This window comes from Ranitomeya imitator, chromosome 1 (assembly GCF_032444005.1).
Source record: "Ranitomeya imitator isolate aRanImi1 chromosome 1, aRanImi1.pri, whole genome shotgun sequence".
NCBI classification, from domain to species: domain Eukaryota; kingdom Metazoa; phylum Chordata; class Amphibia; order Anura; family Dendrobatidae; genus Ranitomeya; species Ranitomeya imitator.
The window spans coordinates 495211999-495232964 of record NC_091282.1 but is presented as its reverse complement, the minus strand read 5'-3'; the positions used below and the strand labels follow the sequence as shown (position 1 = coordinate 495232964).

The following is a 20966-nucleotide window of genomic DNA, read 5'->3' as shown; positions in this document are numbered from 1 at the left end:
ATGCAATAAAATGTATCAGCTCATGAAAAAAATCCGTTACCCAGATCCTATTTAGGAAAAGAAAAATATTACAAAGCCTTGGAAAACGGTGACACAAACGGGATTTTTTTTCCCCTTTCCTTTTCCACAAAATTCAGATTTTTTTTCTTTATCACTTAATCACAAATTATAAACAAAAATAAATAAATCTATGTGTATTATTTTTACAATAAAATTAATGCCGCAAAAACCAAATCCAAAACCAACGGCGGAATTGTATTTTTTTGGTTCACCATTGTATTCGACATGAAATGTTCTTTCAATGTTGCAGTATCTTATGTTGTAAATTTTATGATATAATTCAATACAACTAGTCCGGCAAAAAACAAGCCCTCATACAGCTATGTAGATGGAAAAACAAAAAGTTATGGCTCTCGGAAGAAGGGTATTTAAAAAGAAAAGTGCAAAAATAAAAATTTGGCTGCAGAGGCAAAGGGTTAAACAGAAGACACCAGGAAAAATCCTCATACACATTGTTTACCTTGTGCAGTGCACGCCATGCAACAGTACATATGTAAAGATTAGTGATGAGCGAATGTGCTTGCATAAGGTGTTGTAGAGTACAGGTGCTGTACAGGATAAGGTGTTATCTGAGCATGCTTGTGTGCTAACCAAGTATCTTTAGCGTGCTCGAATAGTACGTTTGTGTCCCCGCGTCTGCATGTCTCGCGGCTGTTCGACAGGAGCAACCCATGCAGGGATTGCCTAATAGACAATCCCTGCATGTGTTGCAACCGTCGAACAGCCGCGGGGACTCAAACATATTATTCGAGCACACTGAAGATACTTGGTTAGCACACGAGCATGCTCAGATAACACCTGAACCTGTACAGCATACTGTATTCCACATAAAAAGCATATATAATTTTTTTTTTTTAATTATTATTATTGAGCACAGTAGTAAGTATGTAGCACTTACAAGTAGATCATACTCGTGTCCAAGTCAATGCAGACTACATCCTGGGGAGGGTCCGAGAGATCAAAGTATCGGGAATCTACTCCAACAATAAACGGGATTGGGGCATTAAGCACCCCTGCCAAAGATAATGGGCACAGAGGAACATACGGGCACTGCCATTGAAAAGGGAATATCATCTGCAAGCAAAATATGAAATACAATATTACTAACCAGGTTAAACAGATCATTTCAAGAACAAAAACAACCACCCTTGGTAGAGGTGTAAAAAAAAATCAGAACCTCACAGATACGCCAAGACGGAGAACGCAAAAGCAAACTGATCAGTAAAAATCGACAACTGGAATAACCATTATGAATGGAAATACTCACGTGTTTTCATGTCAAAGCACATTTTAAAAACACAATCTCGCACAGAATAGAAAGAGAATACGAGAGGTTACACTTACAGCCACGACGGCCTCTGCCACTCCGGTCAGAACTGCTGGTCTAAGCGAGTGCAAAAGGATCTTGCATTCTAGCAGTACAAAATTCAGCAGCGTAACACAGTTTTCTGGTCCCAGACTCATAACTAAAGTACTAAAGTTCGCACCACTACATAAAAGAGAAGAAGGGAAAAAAAAAAGAGTAAATATCTTCTATTTCTGTGCAATTAAATCGTGTTTGAGATGAAATACTGCAAGCAATACATACACAAATACATAAAACACAGCCTCATCTTTTAGGCTGTATTCTGCCCTCAAATAGGATTTTTGCTATAGACATTTACAATGACACATAGTTTAGTTATTCTCAGCGGGTACACTATACAATGATCCGTACACCGAGCACTATATATGAGCCTGCAGACTGAGCACTGCTTCATTAGAACGGCAGCATGGTTTCAGATTTGCCAGATTACTGGTTGTTGATGATTAAGGACAATAGTTCTTGGTTTGTCAAGATTTTTGTAGTAGTAGGTGCAGTTTTATCTGATAAAGAACTCTAAGGCTGTGTGCACACGTTTCGGATTTTTCGCTATAAAAACGAGATAAAAATGCTTAAAATATGCATACATATGCATCCCATCATTTATAATGCATTCCGCAATTTTTGCGCATATGCTGCGGTTTTTTTTCCGTGAAAAAAACACAGCGTGTTCATTAATTTTGCTGATTTTTTGCGGATTTCCCACTATATTATTGCATCCCAGAACCTCCGGAAAAATCCGCCAAAAAATTACACAAAAACCGCGAGAAATACGCATGCGGATTTTTTGCAGAAAATGTCCGGTTTTGTTCAGGAAATTTCTGCAAGAAATCCTGACGTGTGCACATAGCCTTAGGCTTTATGCACACAGGTTTGATTTTTTTTTTTTTGTAGGAACTTTTGGAGAGGCTTGGCTTAAAAAAAAAAACAAAAAGCTGTGTTTCCTTGTCTGTTATACAACCACTCTGATGAACACTTCAACTTTTTAGAGCGTTTAGTTTTTCCACTTCACGTTTCACAAAATGCGTGGCGAGTGAAAGAACAGTGCATGTTACGTCTTTGAAAAGTCTCCTAAGGAAGTGTTCCAAACTAAGCAATGACCATTGACCAATAAAAAGGCTGTTAAAAAAAAAAACTCAGAAAAAATACCTCCAAAAAGGCTTAAAACACTTTTCAAAGCCACTTCAGGAAATGGAAAAACTTCTCAAAATAGGTGCATTTCCTGAATCATCGTTTTGCAACACCTCAAAAAACCCTCCACGTGCACATATCGTAAATTCTCTGTACAAACGATAAAATTCTCACTGTCCTAAGCCACAGCTCTTACCACCAGCAAGATGTATTAAAGGGGTTGGACACCTTTTGTTTCAGTCAGAGAGGTTGTCTGAGACCAACATTGATGGCTTCTCCTTAGGATAGGTCACCTCACACCCGTCACCCCCGCCAATCAGCTGTCCTCAGAATAATACTAATTCTGACAACCATTTAGTGGGCACGGCTAGGGGTACCGGTAGCCTATCCACCCCCTAGTGATACGAATAGGGGGCAGATATGCAGTACCCAGCTGTGGCAACAATACAGTACAAGGAGCCGTGCAGCTCCACAACTGAGCACTTCTGGTCGCCACAGGCTGAACTGGGAACAGCTGATTGGTATTGTACTCCCACCGATCACATATTGACAACATATCGTAAAGATAGGCTATCAGTGTAAAAGTCCCGGACAACCTTTTCAAAATTCATGTATTTTGGACTAAAATTAATTTTTGCAATTGGGTTTCATTACAAAAGTTGCATCGTTTGGTTTTTACATTCTCTTTGATTCACTGCACATTACTGGCTGCGGAATGAGATGAACTAAGAATCTGTCAGTAAGCTGGTTCTCTGGCTTTCTGTGCTCCGCTTAGCTGATACAGGGCCACGTCAAAGTTGAAATCGGGAAATCATAAATCAGCCGAGATAAATTTGGTAAAAGACAGATATAACAAACTCTCTAAGACTATGTGCACACATTGCGGATTTGGCTGTGGATCCGCAGTGGATTGGCCGCTGCAGATTCGCAGCAGTTTTCCATGCGGTGTACAGTACCATGTAAACCTATGGAAAATCAAATCCGCTGTGCCCATGGTGCGGAAAATCCTGCGCGGCAACGCTGCGTTGTATTTTCTGCAGCATGTCAATTCTTTGTGCGGATTCCGCAGCGTTTTACACCTGTTCCTCAATAGGAATCCGCAGGTGTAAAACAACTGCTGGAAATCCACAGTAAATCCGCAGGTAAAACGCAGTGCATTTTACCTGCAGATTTTTCAAAAACGGTCCGGAAAAATCCTCACACGAATCCGCAACGTGCGCACATAGCCTAAGAAGGTTCTGACTGACGGATTCTTAGTTTACTTATTCAGCAGCCAGAAATACACAATGTAACATGTGGGCTATAAAGCTATGTGCCCACGTTGCAGAAATGCTGCGGAAATGTCCGCAGCATTTCTGCAACTGCCTACCGCGGGTAAAACGCACGCGGAATTCGCATACGAATTCCGCAGCGGGAAAATCCACAGCATGGGCACAGCAACTGCGGAATCCCACAGGATTGCATGGGAATGCATTTTTTAAGCGTTTCCGCTGCGGCAAAAGCGCGGTGGAAACGCATAAAAAAACGCAACGTGGGCACACAGCCTAAAGGGGAAAACAGGTGCAAAAGGTTTTACTTGAATACAAGTATTTAAAGTCAAGAAAGTTCTCATGCTTTAAAACTTTTTAACTCCATGATAAATATGAAAAGCCCAACATTTGTATATTTACTTCAAGGAAAATTGTGGCGAAAGAATACAGCATTATTTCAACAGACCACATTGATGTCCTGGTAACATTAAACCAACAATTTAATGAATATTACCTCAATGGCAAAGGGGTTGACACGGGCTGAGAGAGAACCAATGCGTCATGTGCGGAGAGCTGTGCGGCAGAGAGAAAGAAGTATTAAATGACAAACCGGCCATGAAAGGAAGAGATCCTAGTCATTCATTGTCTGCGCACAATCCATGAACTTGCAAATTAGCCTACAGGAACCACAATGCAACTGAAGACATCCACACCCGACAGGAACCTGACAAACCAACACATGTATGAATGGAGCAGGTGAAAAATACAGGGCCAAAGGTTTGTGGACAGCAAGGGGAAGCCGCCTTCTCCTCTTAATCCATTCCGGCTACATGACGTGCCGTTGTGTCATGCGGGAATTACACAGTCAGCAACAGCTGTGACCGGAGTTTGTGTAGATCACTGCTCTTTAACCTGTTAAATGCCACAGTCTCTCTCTAACTGCGGCATTTAAGAGGTACAATTATAGATACTGGCGCCCGCTGCACTAGTGTGTTGCCATGGGACAGGTACTGTAAAGGTCTTCGTCACTGCCATTATGGAAGTCTTATGAAGCCCAGATATAGACTCGGCATCGAAGGAGGCCAGGATATCTACCGCTATTCTGTATATGTATCAAATGATCACAGGGAACTAAAACGATACAACAAAAAAATTGAGTATAAAAAAAAAATGTAATCACCTTCCTCTTCCCCAGTTAAAGATAATAAAAAAAAGCATATTGAGCATAGCCTTTTCCGTAAATATCCAATCTATAAAAATATAAAACTATTAAAGAATAAAAAACTGAAAAGCACAAACTGCACTTTTTCAGTCACCCCAACAAAATGCATTAAAAAGTGATCAAGGCGTTGTAAGCAGCCCAAAAAGTGGTACCTTTAAAAATTACAGCTCATATCTCCTTAATCGTACTGACCAGGAGAATCATCTTGCCAGGCCATTTTTAATTGCAAAAACAATTTTGAAAAAAATGAAATAAAAAAATAGCAAAATCACCATTTCAGTATAGGCAAAGTGTTCCCCATTTTTCAGTACATTGAAAGGTAAAATAAGTGGTGCAATTCAAAACTACAACTCGTCCCATAAGAAGAAAAAATAGCTATGTTGTTTGACAACAATAACAAACAGTTATGACTTTTAGAAGGAGACGAGAAAGATTAAAGAACTAGCTGGAAAGGATAAAAGCTTAATCGGCAATTACTACCTGCCAACAGGAAAGGTGAGAATGTCTATTTGCTGGGGATCCCACCTACCAACAGTACAGGGTCTTGGGTCCTCAGCATACTCACTGCTGTTTAATTTAGCAGAGCAGGACTATATTTTTAGTCCAATAGATAATGACTAATGGTCTGAGTACACTAGATGATTTTGTGGAGTTAAGCCGACGTAGCTTAAGATGCACTATACTAAATCGCTCAGGGCGCATAGGCTGCCATTGACATTTGTAATACAGGTCTCGTTTACACAGGCCGACCAGCTTAAGATGCGCTGTAATAGATCGCTCAGGGTGCATAGGCTGCCATTGATCTTGGCAATACAGGTCCTGATTACACAGGCCGACGCAGCTTAAGATGCACTGTAATAGATCGCTTAGGGTGCATAGGCTGCCATTGATCTTGGCAATACAGGTCCTGATTACACAGGCTGACGCAGCTTAAGATGCACTGTAATAGATCGCTCAGGGTGCATAGGCTGCCATTGATCTTGGCAATACAGGTCTTGTTTACACAGGACAAGGTGCTGCTGAGAATGATAGGCACTTGTGCAAACAAAATGATAATCGCACCTGACCAATGAGTATTTTCTTCATTCATCGGGTGATTGGCAGCCTGTTTGCACTGGAAGATCATCATGAATGAGCCTGCCTAGGAACGTTCATTAATGACAATCTTGCAGTGTAAATGGACTTTAAAGGCAGTATTGCATTGGGAGATTAAGAACTGGTTTTTGTATTAAACTCGGCGTAAAAAGCAGCAGTTATCTTGGTAGTGAATCTTACAATCCAAGATGACTTGTACATTGCCCTGTCAGCTTGTGCTCCCTACTGCTGGATTGAGGAGCTATAGGTTTCCAATGTTACCATTCATTAGTTTACAAAAAAATGACGTGTTACCTGTACAAGGATTCTTGGCCGCTGTGGTGATGGGAAGGGAACATTGTGCATGAAGTGGGATATGTGTCTAATGGAACAAAAATACAATAAATCCCACCTGTATCACCCAATAACACAATGATCACAACATTCAACAGACAGCTCCAACTACACAGACAATCTACACCTTATTTGTAAAAAGGAGCGCGGTCTACTGAACCAGATAGCAGCTGACATTTTTGTAGTGTGCATTACAGTTCCCCAAACTAGTCCCTATACCTTACCCATGAGCACAGAATATCACTTAAAAGACCTATTTATTTGTAACTAGAATGACTAACGTAAGCACCCAGACTTCTAATAGACCCTCTGTATAAAAAACACAACGAAAGAAAAATACCAAAATGAGACCTACTTTTCAATGGGAAGCGTGTGTGGGCCGGACACGGAGAGCTTGTAGATGAACATTAAGAACTTGCGGAACGTCTCAAAGAAAGGCCAATGGGAGAGCAAACAGATACATTTGTTGGTGTTGATAATATTCGAGGTCATCACTTTTTTCTCAACTGCTGTTATGAGCCCTAACTGGATCATCTGCTTCTCGGCCAGCATTTCTCGGGGGTAGGGCTCATAGAATTGTATAGCGGCACCATATACCTAATGGAAAACAGAAAGCCATTCAGAAAATACAATGATCTCTACTAGTTTTACACACTGACAACATGATGATCAAAACCATACTTTGGTGCCAAAAACTCTGCCTAATCATGACACTAGCAGCAACTGTCATTATTAAGACACAGAAATTAGAGGGCCCAATACCAAAGCTGAGGCCCACGTCTTATGCATGTACGCATCAGCTAGAAAAGACAAGGAGAGTAGCTTAAAGAAGCACTCCTCCTGTCAAAATTTGTACCCTCTTAATATATTGCAGTCATCATATTATATGGCACTGGGTACTTTGCATTGATGAAGGATTGTAGTTCTATTGATGACTCATGCAGGGAAGAGAGACTCCTGTTTCTACACAGAGCTTAGAAGGATTCAGCTAGACTGGTTTTAATCGTGATCTCATAGACCTAATGGAAAAGAGAAGAATTAGCTGGGCAGAAAGGCAAAATGAGCAATTGTAAGTACACAGTGCTATATAATGTGATGATGGTAATATATTAAGAGGATAACATTTTGGATGGGAGGAGTGCTGCTTCAACTATTTTTATGAGCCAGTCAGCCAGCCCCCTTCACACAGAGCAATGGTCATGTGCCGACACAGGAAAGCAGAAGCCAGTAGAACTGCCCGAATTGCAGTAATATTTGAAGATGGAAGCAGCATTGATTCTATAACTATATTAGGTAGTCCTATAGCTTTTATTTAGCCGGAACACATTTCAACCTGTTTTTAAGAGGACAGGTTGTTCAATAATCTCAGTCATAGCTTAAGAGATAGTGAAGTGCACCTACGTTTTTGCAGCTAGTATCGGGCTGAGTTTTACTATAGAAAATACGTGGTGGCTGCAGTTGATCACTAGGTCAGCACGGAAGTTTCAGTACCAGGCCCCCTCCCACCACAAATCCCAAAGCATTCCCTACTCTATGGCAGATACACAACTGTTGACAATGTAGGGCTTTGCCATTGGTGAGCAACACAATATGAAAATCTAATGACAATGCTCTCTAAGCATTATACAAATGGAAAATACATTTACAAGAAAAATAATTGTTATGTAAAGTTCTTCACGCTGGTGCCTTAATACAAGCCAGCTAAAAAGGGATAATATCGAGGCACCGGCAGTTTTCCTAGAAATATTTAAGAGGTATTCTGTACTGGGAAGGTACCTTTTCAGCATTAGAACCAGTTAGGACAAATGTGGAGAACACAGGTAATGGGTATTTGATTTTGGGAGCCCAAGATTCAATCGTTGCTCCCATGGGAAGGCAGAAGAGAGGGACAGATTCGGGTAGAGGAAATGATTCGTAGTTTTCTTCAGGGTATCTGAAGATCATATCTGCAAGAGAAACAAATAATAGTGAGACAGGAGCGTGTTAGCTTGGGTATATGGTGCATGATGCTGACCACGTGTTCTGTTCTGAAAACGCATTGGTGTGACACCGCATTTTATAAACAAATAACAAACGCGTTGCTTGATCAGTGGGCTTTTGCTATGTAATCTGAGGGCACCATGAGGTTGGGGCTGAGACCCAGATGTTAGTGATGTGTCACTTAGGTTTTGTGGTAGCTGCGGATATAGCTTCCTGTGTACCTCCTGGTCCAACCACGCCCCCAGCACTGATTAGCAGCTTACTGACTATATACAATGTACATAGGAAGCTGCTAATCAGTGATGTGAGCGGGGTTAGCTTTCTGAGCTCTGCACATGCTACATTTAAAAACACTGATTGTATCACAACTGCAGCAGACAGTAATCTAAGTGATACATCAATGGAATCAGGGTCTCTTTCTCTACAGTAGGCTCCTTTTAGATGAGGTAGCAAAAACCTAGTGACATATCCCCAGCAATCCCAAGAATTGAGCTCTATAGCAACCCCATCTGCATGTAGTGGTGGATTGGCATAAGCATCACCATGCTATTCCTTCTCTATGGGACTGCGGGAAAAATCAGGGCACTGCACTCCGCTAGTCCTATAAGAGGATGAATAAAGAGGTGGAATCCAAGTCTGGCCATTGCTCTTTACAGACGAAGCTCTGCGGGGCCCAGTTCTCAGGATCGGTGGAGGTCACAGTGGTCAGACACCCACTGATTAGGAAGTCATCAAGGATCTTTTGGATAGATGATGGATTATTTCTAAAATGGGATCAATTCGTTTTGAATAGACTAAAAAAGTGCCCCTTTTCTGCAGCATGGCCGCACATCATGGAAGCTTAAAGACACCTCAACCCTCCTAAGCCATCTATATGGGCATACAGGTAATAGGAGTTAAAATGATACTTTGATATCTGCGATATATGCAAATGAGCTATTCAGAACCATCGGCAAGACACAGATGTCCCTGAGAATCTGCCTGCCTCCAGAGATTATTTTAAATGAAAGAAGGCATTACCAGTGTTAGACAAGTAATGGCTGTTCCCTGCTCTCAGTCACACACAGCTCTGCAGTGAGATCAGAACTAACAGTACAGCATAGCTAACATAATATAGTACTGTAGAAGGGAAGCTTGTCTAATTACAGCAAAATCTGCAGTTGTCCGCTCAGTGCTTCAGCCAGGGTGGGGGAAGGGCAGAACAGCAGAGCTGACAGCACTATGAGAAGACAAATGCAGATGTGCTTGTAACGAGACAAGATTCAACTCTGCTGTAGTCTTAGCTCTGATCTCAGCAGAGCTGTATGTGAGTATTAGAGCAAAACGTCAGCCATTACATGTCTCACATTTTATTTAAAATAATCTCTGGAGGATGATTCTCATGAAGATCTGGGTCCGCTCCATAGATCTTTCCTGTTCACTTACATATAAGAAAGTGGATTTCTCTGGAATAAGACATTGGATCACATATCAAGGTATCATTTTAGTCAGCTTCCCATGACCTTCATATAGATGGAGGGTTGATCCTACTGACAGTTTCCCTTTAAGGGGCGCAAAATTTTGCTGTTAAGAACGTGAATGCACAATTCCCACTGTACTCTCCTTGTTTTCTATACACTTTGGACGGTTTACCAAGCATTGGAAGGGAAGGGGTGGTGTAGTTTCAGCAAAAGGCTAAGCAAACAAATAGGTAGATCAAAAAAAAAAAAAAAACAACAACAGGTGAATTGTGGCATGAACGCAGGTGAAAAGCGCTTTAAACAATTATCCCTTTCTTGAAACCACCTACAGTAGAAAGGGATTATCCATAGTGCAGTATCTTTGACTTAAGGGTAGCAGCTTATTTGAAAGGTAGTTTGTCCCTTTAACTAAAATAGCCATACTTAAAGTAAGCAAAAATGGAAGATTGAGTAAAGAATACTGTACTTAACAGCACAGACACACCTTCATTTCTAGGGCTGTTTTTTTAGCTTTTTTTTTTTTTTTTTTTTAACTCAAAAGGCACCAGTCTTTGTCTTTGGATTCCCATTAGGCAGTCTGAAAACCTGAAAAAGTGCAGGGGTCCACTCGCCCTTGGCGACACTGGCATGCTGTGGGGCCCATGAGTCAGGCGGGCACCCCCTCCGTGCTTTAAACTGAAATACTTACCTCTCCTTGTTCCTCCACAGCTCCAGTGTCCATGACTCTGATGAATCAGGGCAGAGGGTGTGATGCCGTCACTACAGGGTTTTAATAATAATGTATGGAGGACTATACAGGAGGAAAATGTCTTTTGTAAAGGGTACACTGCTGAGGACAATTCCTACTGGTGGGGTACATTTATCAATATCCCGTTTACCTCTAATACTACAGGTACTGAAACTCTGAACCCTATAGACCCTCAATCACCTGAATCCCTGCTGCTGTATGGTATTGTAGAAATTACAATATCCTTTATGTAATATAAGAAGTGAAATCTTTAACATTGTACTACACCTGGATTTCTCTGCGGTATCTGGACATCATGAACCGTGGTATGTGTTAGGGTACTTTCACACTAGCGTCGGCCCGTCGCAGTGCGTCAGGCCGACGTACCGACGTATCCTGTGACAATGCAGCACAACGGGGTCAGCGGATGCATTATTACAACACATCCGCTGCCCCATTGTGAGCTCCGGGGAGGAAGGGGCGGAGTTTCAGCCACGCATGCACAGTCGGAAATGGCGGACACGACGCACAAAAACACGTTACATGTAACTTTTTTTTGTTCCGACGGTCCGCCACAACACGACGCAACCGTCGCACGACGGTTGCGACGTGTGGCAATGCGCCGCTAATGTTAGTCTATGGGGAAAAAACGCATCCTGCAGCCAACTTTGCAGGACGCGTTTTTTCACTAAAACGACGCATTGCGACATGCGTCGTACGACACTAGTGTGAAAGTAGCCTTAAAGGGGGGGGCCATTGAGACTTTCGCCCATGGGGCCACAAAAACCTGAAGCCAGCCATGTATGTCTGTTTATACAAGCGTGTGTATGTATGCATGCATATGTATGTGTGTACGTTTTTAGGCAGGTGTTTATGTGTGTATGTATATATGTGTTTTTATGCATGTGTATGTGTTTATGCATGTGTGTATCTCTCTGTATATGTATGTGTTTATGTATGTGTGTGTGTATGAATGTGTGTGCATGTGTTTATGCGTTTGTGTGCGCGTCTGTGTGTATGTAAGTATGTGTTTATTAACCATCGATGTCAAGCTCTTGGCCAAGGTGTTAGCTACCCGTTTGTCCAGCGTCATTGCTAGCCTTGTACATCCGGATCAGTCTGGTTTTATGCCTGACAGGTCTACAGCGGTTAATCTGCGGAGGCTGCATATGAACCTACAGCTGAAGTCTGACAACTGTGGCCGAAGGGTTATTGCATCATTGGATGCCCATAAGGCGTTTGACAGTGTGGAGTGGGGATATCTCTGGCGGGTGTTGAAGTGTATGGGTATTGGTCCGCAATTTGTGGCATGGACTCAACTGTTATATTCACTACCAACAGCTAGAATTAGAGTGAATGGGGAACTTTCTCAGCCTATAAAGTTGGCCAGAGGTACGAGGCAGGGTTGCCCACTGTCGCCCCTTCTGTTTGCCTTAGCTGTGGAGCCACTGGCAGCTAAGATCCGACAATCGGATGAGGTTCCTGGGTTCAGATATGGGAGTGTTGAGGAGAAGATCGCGTTATATGCAGATGACATCTTACTGTTCCTGGCGGACCCGGATGAAGCCTTGAATGGGGCTATCGAGATCATTGGGAAATTTGGAGCCTTGTCGGGATTGAGGATAAATTGGGATAAATCGGTCCTCTTCGAGGTGGATGGGGTGGAGGAGAGCAGAAGTGAGCCATTGGGAGAGGGGCGGCTTAAGGTGGCATCCCTTTTCAAATACCTGGGAATATGGATCTCGATCCCAGTTACAGAGTTTTTGTATAGGAATTTGACTCCTCTCATGGGCGCCCTTAAAGCAAAAGTGGATGCGTGGAATAAATTACACCTATCGGTGGTGGGTAGGGTTAATCTCATTAAAATGGTTCTGATGCCCAAATTACTTTACGTCCTACATAATGCGCCAGTTTGGATTCCACGTGGGAAATTCCGGCAGATTAATGCTCTTTTTAGAAGCCTGATATGGGGGAGGCGGTACCCACGTATTCGCCTGGAGACGCTTCAGCGACCCAAGGAAGATGGAGGATTGGCTTTACCCAATCCTGAGTTATATTTTCTTGCAGCCCAGAGCCAGCATTTGAAGGGCTGGGCGCGGGGAGCGTCTACCAGTGCGGTACAACACTTGATGGAGAGGGTGACAAACCGAAGACCGGTGGCGCAGTGTCTGGAGGATGGCTCTTTGGGAGTATTGGGGAAATTATACCCAACTATGTTTTTGATACATAAATTATGGACCAGACTGCGACATATTCGGGGGGTTACGGGGCTGACTAAATTTACACCGATATGGCTTAATAATAATTTGGTTGAGTTTGCGGCTCTTGGAGTGCTGGCGGAGTGGCAGGCCAAAGGAATCCACTTGGTGGCTCAGATAATTCAACAACAAGGATTAAAGTCCTTTTCGCAGCTGCAGGGGGAGTTTGGATTGAGACCGACTGGGGAGTATCAATATGCTCAGATGAAACATGCCTTTAAAGCGCAAAACAAGGGCGGTGGTATTGAGATCCAGGAGGACATAGTTCTGGAATACGTATGTGGGGAAGGGCCCACAAGGGGAGTCATTACCACCCTTTATAAGGACCTTCTACATGCATATTTACTAGACTTCCCCCTAAAAGCGAGAGCGAAATGGGAAAGAGATTTAGGCCCAATGGAGGATGAAACCTGGGAGTCGGTGTTGGAGTGGGTTCCACGAGTGTCACTGAGTGAGCCGTATAGACTATCGCAGCTGTACATCTTGCACAGAGTCTATAAATCACCGGAAGTGTTGCACAGAGCGGGGTTGCGTGCTGACTCTGAATGCCCGAGATGTAGGACTGAGAATGCAGGAATATATCACATGATGTGGACATGTCCAAGACTGGTTGCTTTCTGGTTGGTGGTAATGAGCCGTGTGGAAGGGGCGTATAAATGCAGAGTGCCGAGAGATCCGATAGTGTGTATACTGGGACATGTAGAGGAAATTAGAGTGGATAACACCTGGAAGATAGCAATAGCTAGGCTATTATATATGGCAAGGAAGGTAATAGCAAGGAACTGGATCAAGGATGAGCCGCCTACAAGGGGTGAATTCCTGAAATATGTTAAACATGGTCTCAATTTGGAAAAGGGGGTATACAAAAGACGTGGGAAAATAGAAACGTTTGATAAAATGTGGTCTCCGTGGCTCGAGCTGGGATGGTAGGTATGGGTAATGGGAGGATGAGGGCCTCTGAAAGGAAGAGAGTGCTAAAGAACAAGCGGACATAAGTGATTCAAATGGCTCAAAGAGCCATCAATACTGGTAACAAAGTATAACTGGGTATGAGCTGTCAGGGGAGGGGGAGGTTTGGGTTTTGTTGGGATTGTTGGGGGTTTGGAAAATGTAAAATTTTGTAATATACTGGAAAATGCATAAATTGTATTGTTCATATTCGCTTTCAATAAAAATCTATATTATAAAAAAAAAAAAAAAGTATGTGTTTATTAATGTATATGCATACACGTGTGTGTCCATCTAGGTTTGTGTGTATCTATGTGTATACTAGTGTGTGTAGGGGTGTGTGTTTTTGGTTCATGTATGATACTGTAATTGTAAAGAATAAGAAAATCACCCAGGCTCTTTAAAAGGTTATTCACCAGGGTCTGCAGTCTTGCCCCGATTGGAGCAGAGTTCCGCATGCTCGGCCTCTGATCTCTCCATTATTTTTAGAGCTGCTGAGCGCTGTGCTCGACTCGCTATTTCCATCAGTTCCACAGACAATGAATAGAGTAGAGGTCAATCATGCGTCCCTTCAATTTGGTCAGTCCCTCAAAAGTCAGTAAATTCCCCCTTATCATGGGGATAACCTGTTTTATTTGGGGAATAACCCTTTATCAGATGGTATAGATACCAGACATATAATTTATTTTATTATAATATATATCTATATATACAATTGTCTAAGGTCCACTTCCGTCTGTTTCTCTGTCTGTCTGTAATGGAAATCCCGCATTGCTGATTGGTCGAGGCCGGCTGGGCGCGACCAATCAGTGACAGGCACTGTCCGGCCGCAAATTGGCCCCTCCCTACTTCCCTCCAGTCAGTGCCCCCTCCATACTCCCCTTCACTTCAGTCAGCGCCCACATAGCGTTTTAGCAGTCTGTTAAACGGACTGCGTTACACCGCGGCATAACACAGTCCGTTAATGCTGTCATTAACCCTGTAAGTGTGACCAACTTTTTACTATTGATGCTGCCTATGCAGCATCAATAGTAAAAACATATAATGTGAAAAATAATAATAATAAAAAAATCATTATATTCTCACATTCCGGCGTCCGTGTCAGCCTTTCCCGCTCCTTGCGACGCTACGGTCCTAAGCATGCATTGTGTCAATGACACCAGATGACATAGCGGTCTCGCAAGACCGCCACATCATCATGGGTTATTGTCGCAAGGCATTACTGGGAACGGAGCGTTGCGAAGAGCATTGCTAATGGCCTGGGCTGGATCCGGGGGCCGCCGGAAGGGGAGTATATAACCATTTTTTTTTTGTTTTTGTTTTTTTTTAACAGGGATATGGTGCCCACATTGCTATATATTACGTGGGCTGTGTTATACACTGCATGGCCTGTGTTATACACTGCATGGGCTGTGCTATATACTACGTGGCTGTGCAATAAATGCCATCTAGCTGTGCGATATACTAAGTGGGTTGTGCTATACACTGCGTGGCCTGTTATACACTGCATGGGCTGTGCTATATACTACGTGGCTGTGCAATATATGTCATCTAGCTGTGCGATATACTACGTGGGCTGTGCTATATACTACGTGGGCTGTGCTACATACTACGTGGGCTGTGCTACATACTACATGGGCTGTGCTACATACTATGTTGGCTGTGCTATATACTACGTGGCTGTCCTATATACTAGGTGGGCTGTGTTATATGCTACATGGGCTGTGAGACTCTTTCGCCCGGGGCCGTCAAAAACCTGGAGCTCGCCCTGGCTTCACTGATTGGTCATGCCTGGCCAGCCGAATCCTGTGCGTTCATTGCATTATTCTGAAATCTTCATGAATAAGCTACATATTCTAGAATACCCGATGCGTTAGAATAGGGCCAATATATATATACATACACACACACACACACTAGCTGAAGAGCCCGGCGTTGTCTGGGCATAGTAAATATCTGTGGTTAGTTATAGCACCTCACTTCTCTTATTTTCCCATCACGCCTCTCATTTAGCACCTCACTTCTCTCATTTTCTCCCTCATGTCCCTCATTTCCCCCTCACGCCTCATTCCCCCCCCCCACACACCTCATTTCCCCCCTCACACCTCATTTCCCCCCCTCACACCTCATTTCCTGCCTCACACCTCATTTCCCCCTCACACCTCATTTCCCCCCATTTCGACCTCACATCTGTCATTTTCTGATCACTCCACTATTTTCCCTCATTCCTCTCATTTTCACCTCACACCTCTCATTTTCACCTCACACCTCATTTTCATCTCACACCTCATTTTCATCTCACACCTCATTTTCATCTCACACCTCATTTTCATCTCACACTTCTCATTTTCATCTCACACCTCATTTTCATCTCACACTTCTCATTTTCATCTCACACTTCTCATTTTCATCTCACACTTCTCATTTTCATCTCACACTTCTCATTTTCATCTCACACTTCTCATTTTCATCTCACACTTCTCATTTTCATCTCACACCTCTCATTTTCATCTCACACCTCTCATTTTCATCTCACACCTCTCATTTTCATCTCACACCTCTCATTTTCATCTCACACCTCTCATTTTCATCTCACACCTCTCATTTTCATCTCACACCTCTCATTTTCACCTCGGTATATACATGTTTGTCATCTCCCGTATATATAGTATACACCTGTATGTCATCTAATGTATATAGTATATACCTGTATGTCATCTCCCCTGTATATAGTATATACCCGTGTGTCATCTCCTCATAGTATATACCTGTATGTCATCTCCTTCTGTATATAGTATATACTTGTAAGTCATTTCCTCCTGTATACAGTATATACCTGTATGTCATCTCCTCTTATACATAGTATATACCTGTAAGTCATCTCCTCCTGTATATAGTATATGCCTGTGTCATCTGCTCCAGTATATACCTGTGTGTCATCTCCTCCTGTATTAGACCTTATTCACACGCTATTTGGTCAGTATTTTTACCTCAGTATTTGTAAGCTAAATTGGCAGCCTTATAAATCCCCAGCCAACAGGAAGCCCTCCCCCCGGCAGTATATATTAGCTCACACATACACATAATAGACAGGTCATGTGACTGACAGCTGCCGTTTTTCCTATATGGTACATTTGTTGCTCTTGTAGTTTGTCTGCTTATTAATCAGATTTTTATTTTTGAAGGATAATACTAGACTTGTGTGTGTTTTAGGGCGAGTTTCATGTGTCAAGTTGCGTGTGTCGAGTTGCGTGTGGCGACATGCATGTAGCAACTTATTGTGTGTCGAGTTGCATGTGACAGGTTAGTGTAGCAAGTTGTGTGCAGCAAGTTTTGTGCATGGCGAGTTTTGTGCGTGGCGAGTTTTATGTGTGGTGCACAAAAACAAGAAAAAGCAGAGGCCATACAAAAAGGGGATCACCAAACAGCATGGATTTGTACAAAAAACAACAGCTTTATTAAGATGCAAATACAGGACAGATAATTTTAAAAACATCTAAAAACACTTAGAACAATGCGTATCATATGGCAAGTGCCTGTGCACAAGGTGAAAGGGGGAAAACAGGAACACATACAGATATACATCTCAGTGACCTATATGGACAGCATATTAATAAAGTGCAAAATCCATGCTGTTTGGTGATCCCTTTTTGTATGGCCTCTGCTTTTTCTTGTTTTTGTGCAGATTCGTTTTCAGAGGTCATGGTTGGATCCCAATTGTTCATGTTCTGTGGTGCCCCCACAAAGTAATTAGTTTTATGTGTGGTGCGTTTTGAGTAGGTGCAAGTTTTATGTGAGGCAACTTTTGCATGTGTTGCAACTATTGTGCATGTGGCAATTTTTCCACGTGGCGGTTTTTCCATGTGGCGAGTTTTGAGTGGCGACTTTTGTGTTTCGACTTTTATGTGGCGAGGTTGGTGTATGTGTGGTGAAATGTGTGCTGAGGGTGGTATATGTGTTCAAGCACGTGGTAGTGTGTGGCGCATTTTGTGTGTGTGTTCATATCCCAGTGTGTGGTGAGAATCCCATGTCGGGGCCCCACCTTAGCAACTGTACGGTATATACTCTTTGGCGCCATCGCTCTCACTCTTTACGTCCCCCTTGTTCACATCTGGCAGCTGTCAATTTGCCTCCAACACTTTTCCTTTCACTTTTTCCCCCTTATGTAGATAGGGGCAAAATTGTTTGGTGAATTGGAACGTGCGGGGTTAAAATTTTGCCTCACAACATAGCCTATGACGCTCTCGGGGTCCAGACGTGCGACTGTGCAAAATTTTGTGGCTGTAGCTGTGACGGTGCAGATGCCAATCCCGGACATACACACATACATACATACATACAGCTTTATATATTAGATATATCTTGGTTGGGCTCAACAGAACCAAAACTTTACAGAGATAGCCATCTCCATCTCAGTAAAAAAAAAAAAAAAGAAAAAAGAAATATATATTTTTCGAGATGTGCAAAGGCCCAAATAGAACTTTTGCTACAGTGCCTTGTGAACTGTATGTCCGTCCCGGTTTCCAGGGCAATGATAATGAGGGTAAACTGAACTGTTGCTCTGAGCCCAAAGCTCTGGGGGTCCCATGGCCAGATTGTACTCATTATAAGCGGCATGCTGGGCAGGGAGGGGTGCTGAGACATATTTCTTGCACAGGGGCCCCAAGCTGTAAATATCCGCCCCTGGTCTGATCATACCACAGCTCCTGGGCAGGGGAAGAAGCAAAATAGAGTACACAGACATTACAGCTGCTGCTTTCTGTGAGGTGAAACATTTACCTGCCTGTTTTTTAAAAAATGTTTTACCTCAAAGAAATAATTATTTGCGATCCCATAATGTCCTCTCCGTATTCTCTCTTTTGCACCCTCCCCAGCCCAGGAACTATGGTATGATCAGAGCATGTTCCTGTAGGGTCAGACACGGCCATTACACAGTACACAGCAGGGGCACATTTACAAGATTATCTCAGCACAGGAACATTTTATTCAAACACATCCAATTGTGGAAATCATTATTATTCCAAGATCTATTGATTAAAATCAACATTATTCACGGGAAATCCCCTTTAATGCAATGCAGACAACAACAACAACAACAAAAAAACTAATTTTGCAGGTATATGCATAGGCATGTATGAGTTAGGACTTTGCTGACTGGAGCACTAAGCAATACTCCAATGCCAGCAAATTAATTATATTCATTGTGTAAAGAAGAGATTTACAATTATTTAAAGGGGTTGTCCAATACTTTTCTATCACTATGTTCCCCCCAGGTAAAATAATAGCAGCTATACTCACCTCTGGTACAGATGTTGTTCCAGAAGTGTCGGCACTAAGCCCACATGGCATAATAACTGACATCCATTGGAAGTAGGGGAGCAGCTCAGACTCCCTACTAATGTCAGTGATGTCCGAATTAGGAGAGAGATCAGGCAGCTGATTGGCTTGTTATGTCACGCGAGCCCTGGGAGACCCAGTGCCGACACCGCTGGAACGCCGCCTGCACGGGAGGCGAATATAATAGCTGTTATTTTACTTGGGGGGGGAGGGGATAGTAAATAAGAAGGGGTTGTCCAAGGAGAGGACAACGCCTTTAAGAGTTCTGCTCTGCAAGGACATGTGTCATTAGTTATCTGTGTTGTCATGTGATGGGACACATTCTGGTAAGTGTACTGTAAGGTGCCATATATCTGTATGCCCGTCACACTACCAGGACAGGTTATACCTGCTGGAGATAAACAATGAACGCTGCAAATTAGTGACAGCAAGAGATCTTATGAAGTAATAGGACAAGGCTGCAGTTTTGTGGGGCAAATTCTTCACGGCAAATCCAAAGCAATCTACAGTATAATACAGGTAAATTTGTTTTTCTAAATAACATTCACAGGTGGAGGAAAAATCTCCAATAAAATGAAAGCATGATTTCAAGTCTGTAGCATGCGGATTATGGAGATTTTCAATGCAGATTTCACACTATTCAGTGCTTAGTAAGGCTACGTTCACATTTGCGTTGTGTGCTGCGTCGGCGACACAAAACACAACGCACGCAAAACGCAGCAAAACGCTGCGTTTTGTGATGCATGCGTTCATTTTTATAGCGCAAAAAAAATGCAACAAGCAGCGTCCTGACGCTTGCGCCCAAAAAACGCATGTGTCACAAAACGCAACACAACGCATGTCCATGCGCCCATGTTAAATATAGGGGCGCATGGCGCATGCGTCGCCGTGGTTAAGCCCGACGCACCGCAAATGTGAACGTAGCCTAATAGAGCAGGGTGAAAGCCACAGCCAAATCCACAGCAAAGACCTTCTGCGACATGTGAACAAGCCCTAAAGAGCTTTAACAAGATATTTAATAAAATGTAACTTCTTTCAATACAGAGTTCAGTACTGTTTGTTTGCCTGCAAAAAAGTTCTACTTGCTTGGCTTAATAAATTCTGGTTATTGGGTCCGTTTCAGACGAGCGCATTACAGGTACATTTATACGTCTACTTTATGAATTTAAATCCTGGCCCGACCCCTGGTCTTAGGACCTGAACAGCCATCTACTTAGGGATGTTTGAGCATTTTCATAGTACTCTTCCAGCATCACTTTTTTTTATTCATCACTGATGTGGGCTTATTTTTTTTCTCAAGCACCAGGTTTTCCACATTTCTCATTTTTGTTCTGGAGTGTTTGAGGGAGGTGCTGAAAAAAGTCATCAGCAGCAATTCTGCAGTATTTTTTTTTTTTTTGGGGGGGGAGGGGGGGCATCCATTGATAGATATAAACAGCACAAACAAATGTTTGTTCTTCATATAGATATGCTTACATTGATGCCAAATGAATATAACCTCCTTAGATGTAACAGCAAATACAGACAATAAGGGTATGTGTCCACGTTCAGGATTGCATCAGGATTTGGTCAGGATTTTTCATCAGTATTTGTAGCCAAAACCAGGAGTGGAACAAATAGAGGAAAAGTATAATAGAAACATATGCACCACTTCTGTATTTATCACCCACTCCTGGTTTTGGCTACAAATACTGATGAAAAATCCTGACCAAATCCTGATGCAATCCTGAACGTGGACACATACCCTAAAGGGCCAGGATAGGGGATCGGATCTTGGACACCAGAGCCGGAGCTCCTCTAGT

At 42.7% G+C, this 20966-nt stretch overlaps 1 protein-coding gene across 2 annotated transcripts in view; it reads right to left on the bottom strand.

Annotated features, from left to right (window-relative positions):
• DENND4C (DENN domain containing 4C) overlaps window positions 1-20966 on the bottom strand; it is a 181820-nt gene that overhangs the window by 69405 nt on the left and 91449 nt on the right. For both annotated transcript variants that reach the window (XM_069766158.1, XM_069766167.1), the window contains exons 5-10: window positions 8231-8400; window positions 6810-7051; window positions 6416-6482; window positions 4319-4377; window positions 1405-1549; window positions 959-1134 (exon numbers count right to left, since the gene is read on the bottom strand). In XM_069766158.1, the coding sequence (XP_069622259.1) occupies window positions 959-1134; window positions 1405-1549; window positions 4319-4377; window positions 6416-6482; window positions 6810-7051; window positions 8231-8400 (859 nt within the window). The remainder of the gene's footprint in view (window positions 1-958; window positions 1135-1404; window positions 1550-4318; window positions 4378-6415; window positions 6483-6809; window positions 7052-8230; window positions 8401-20966) is intronic.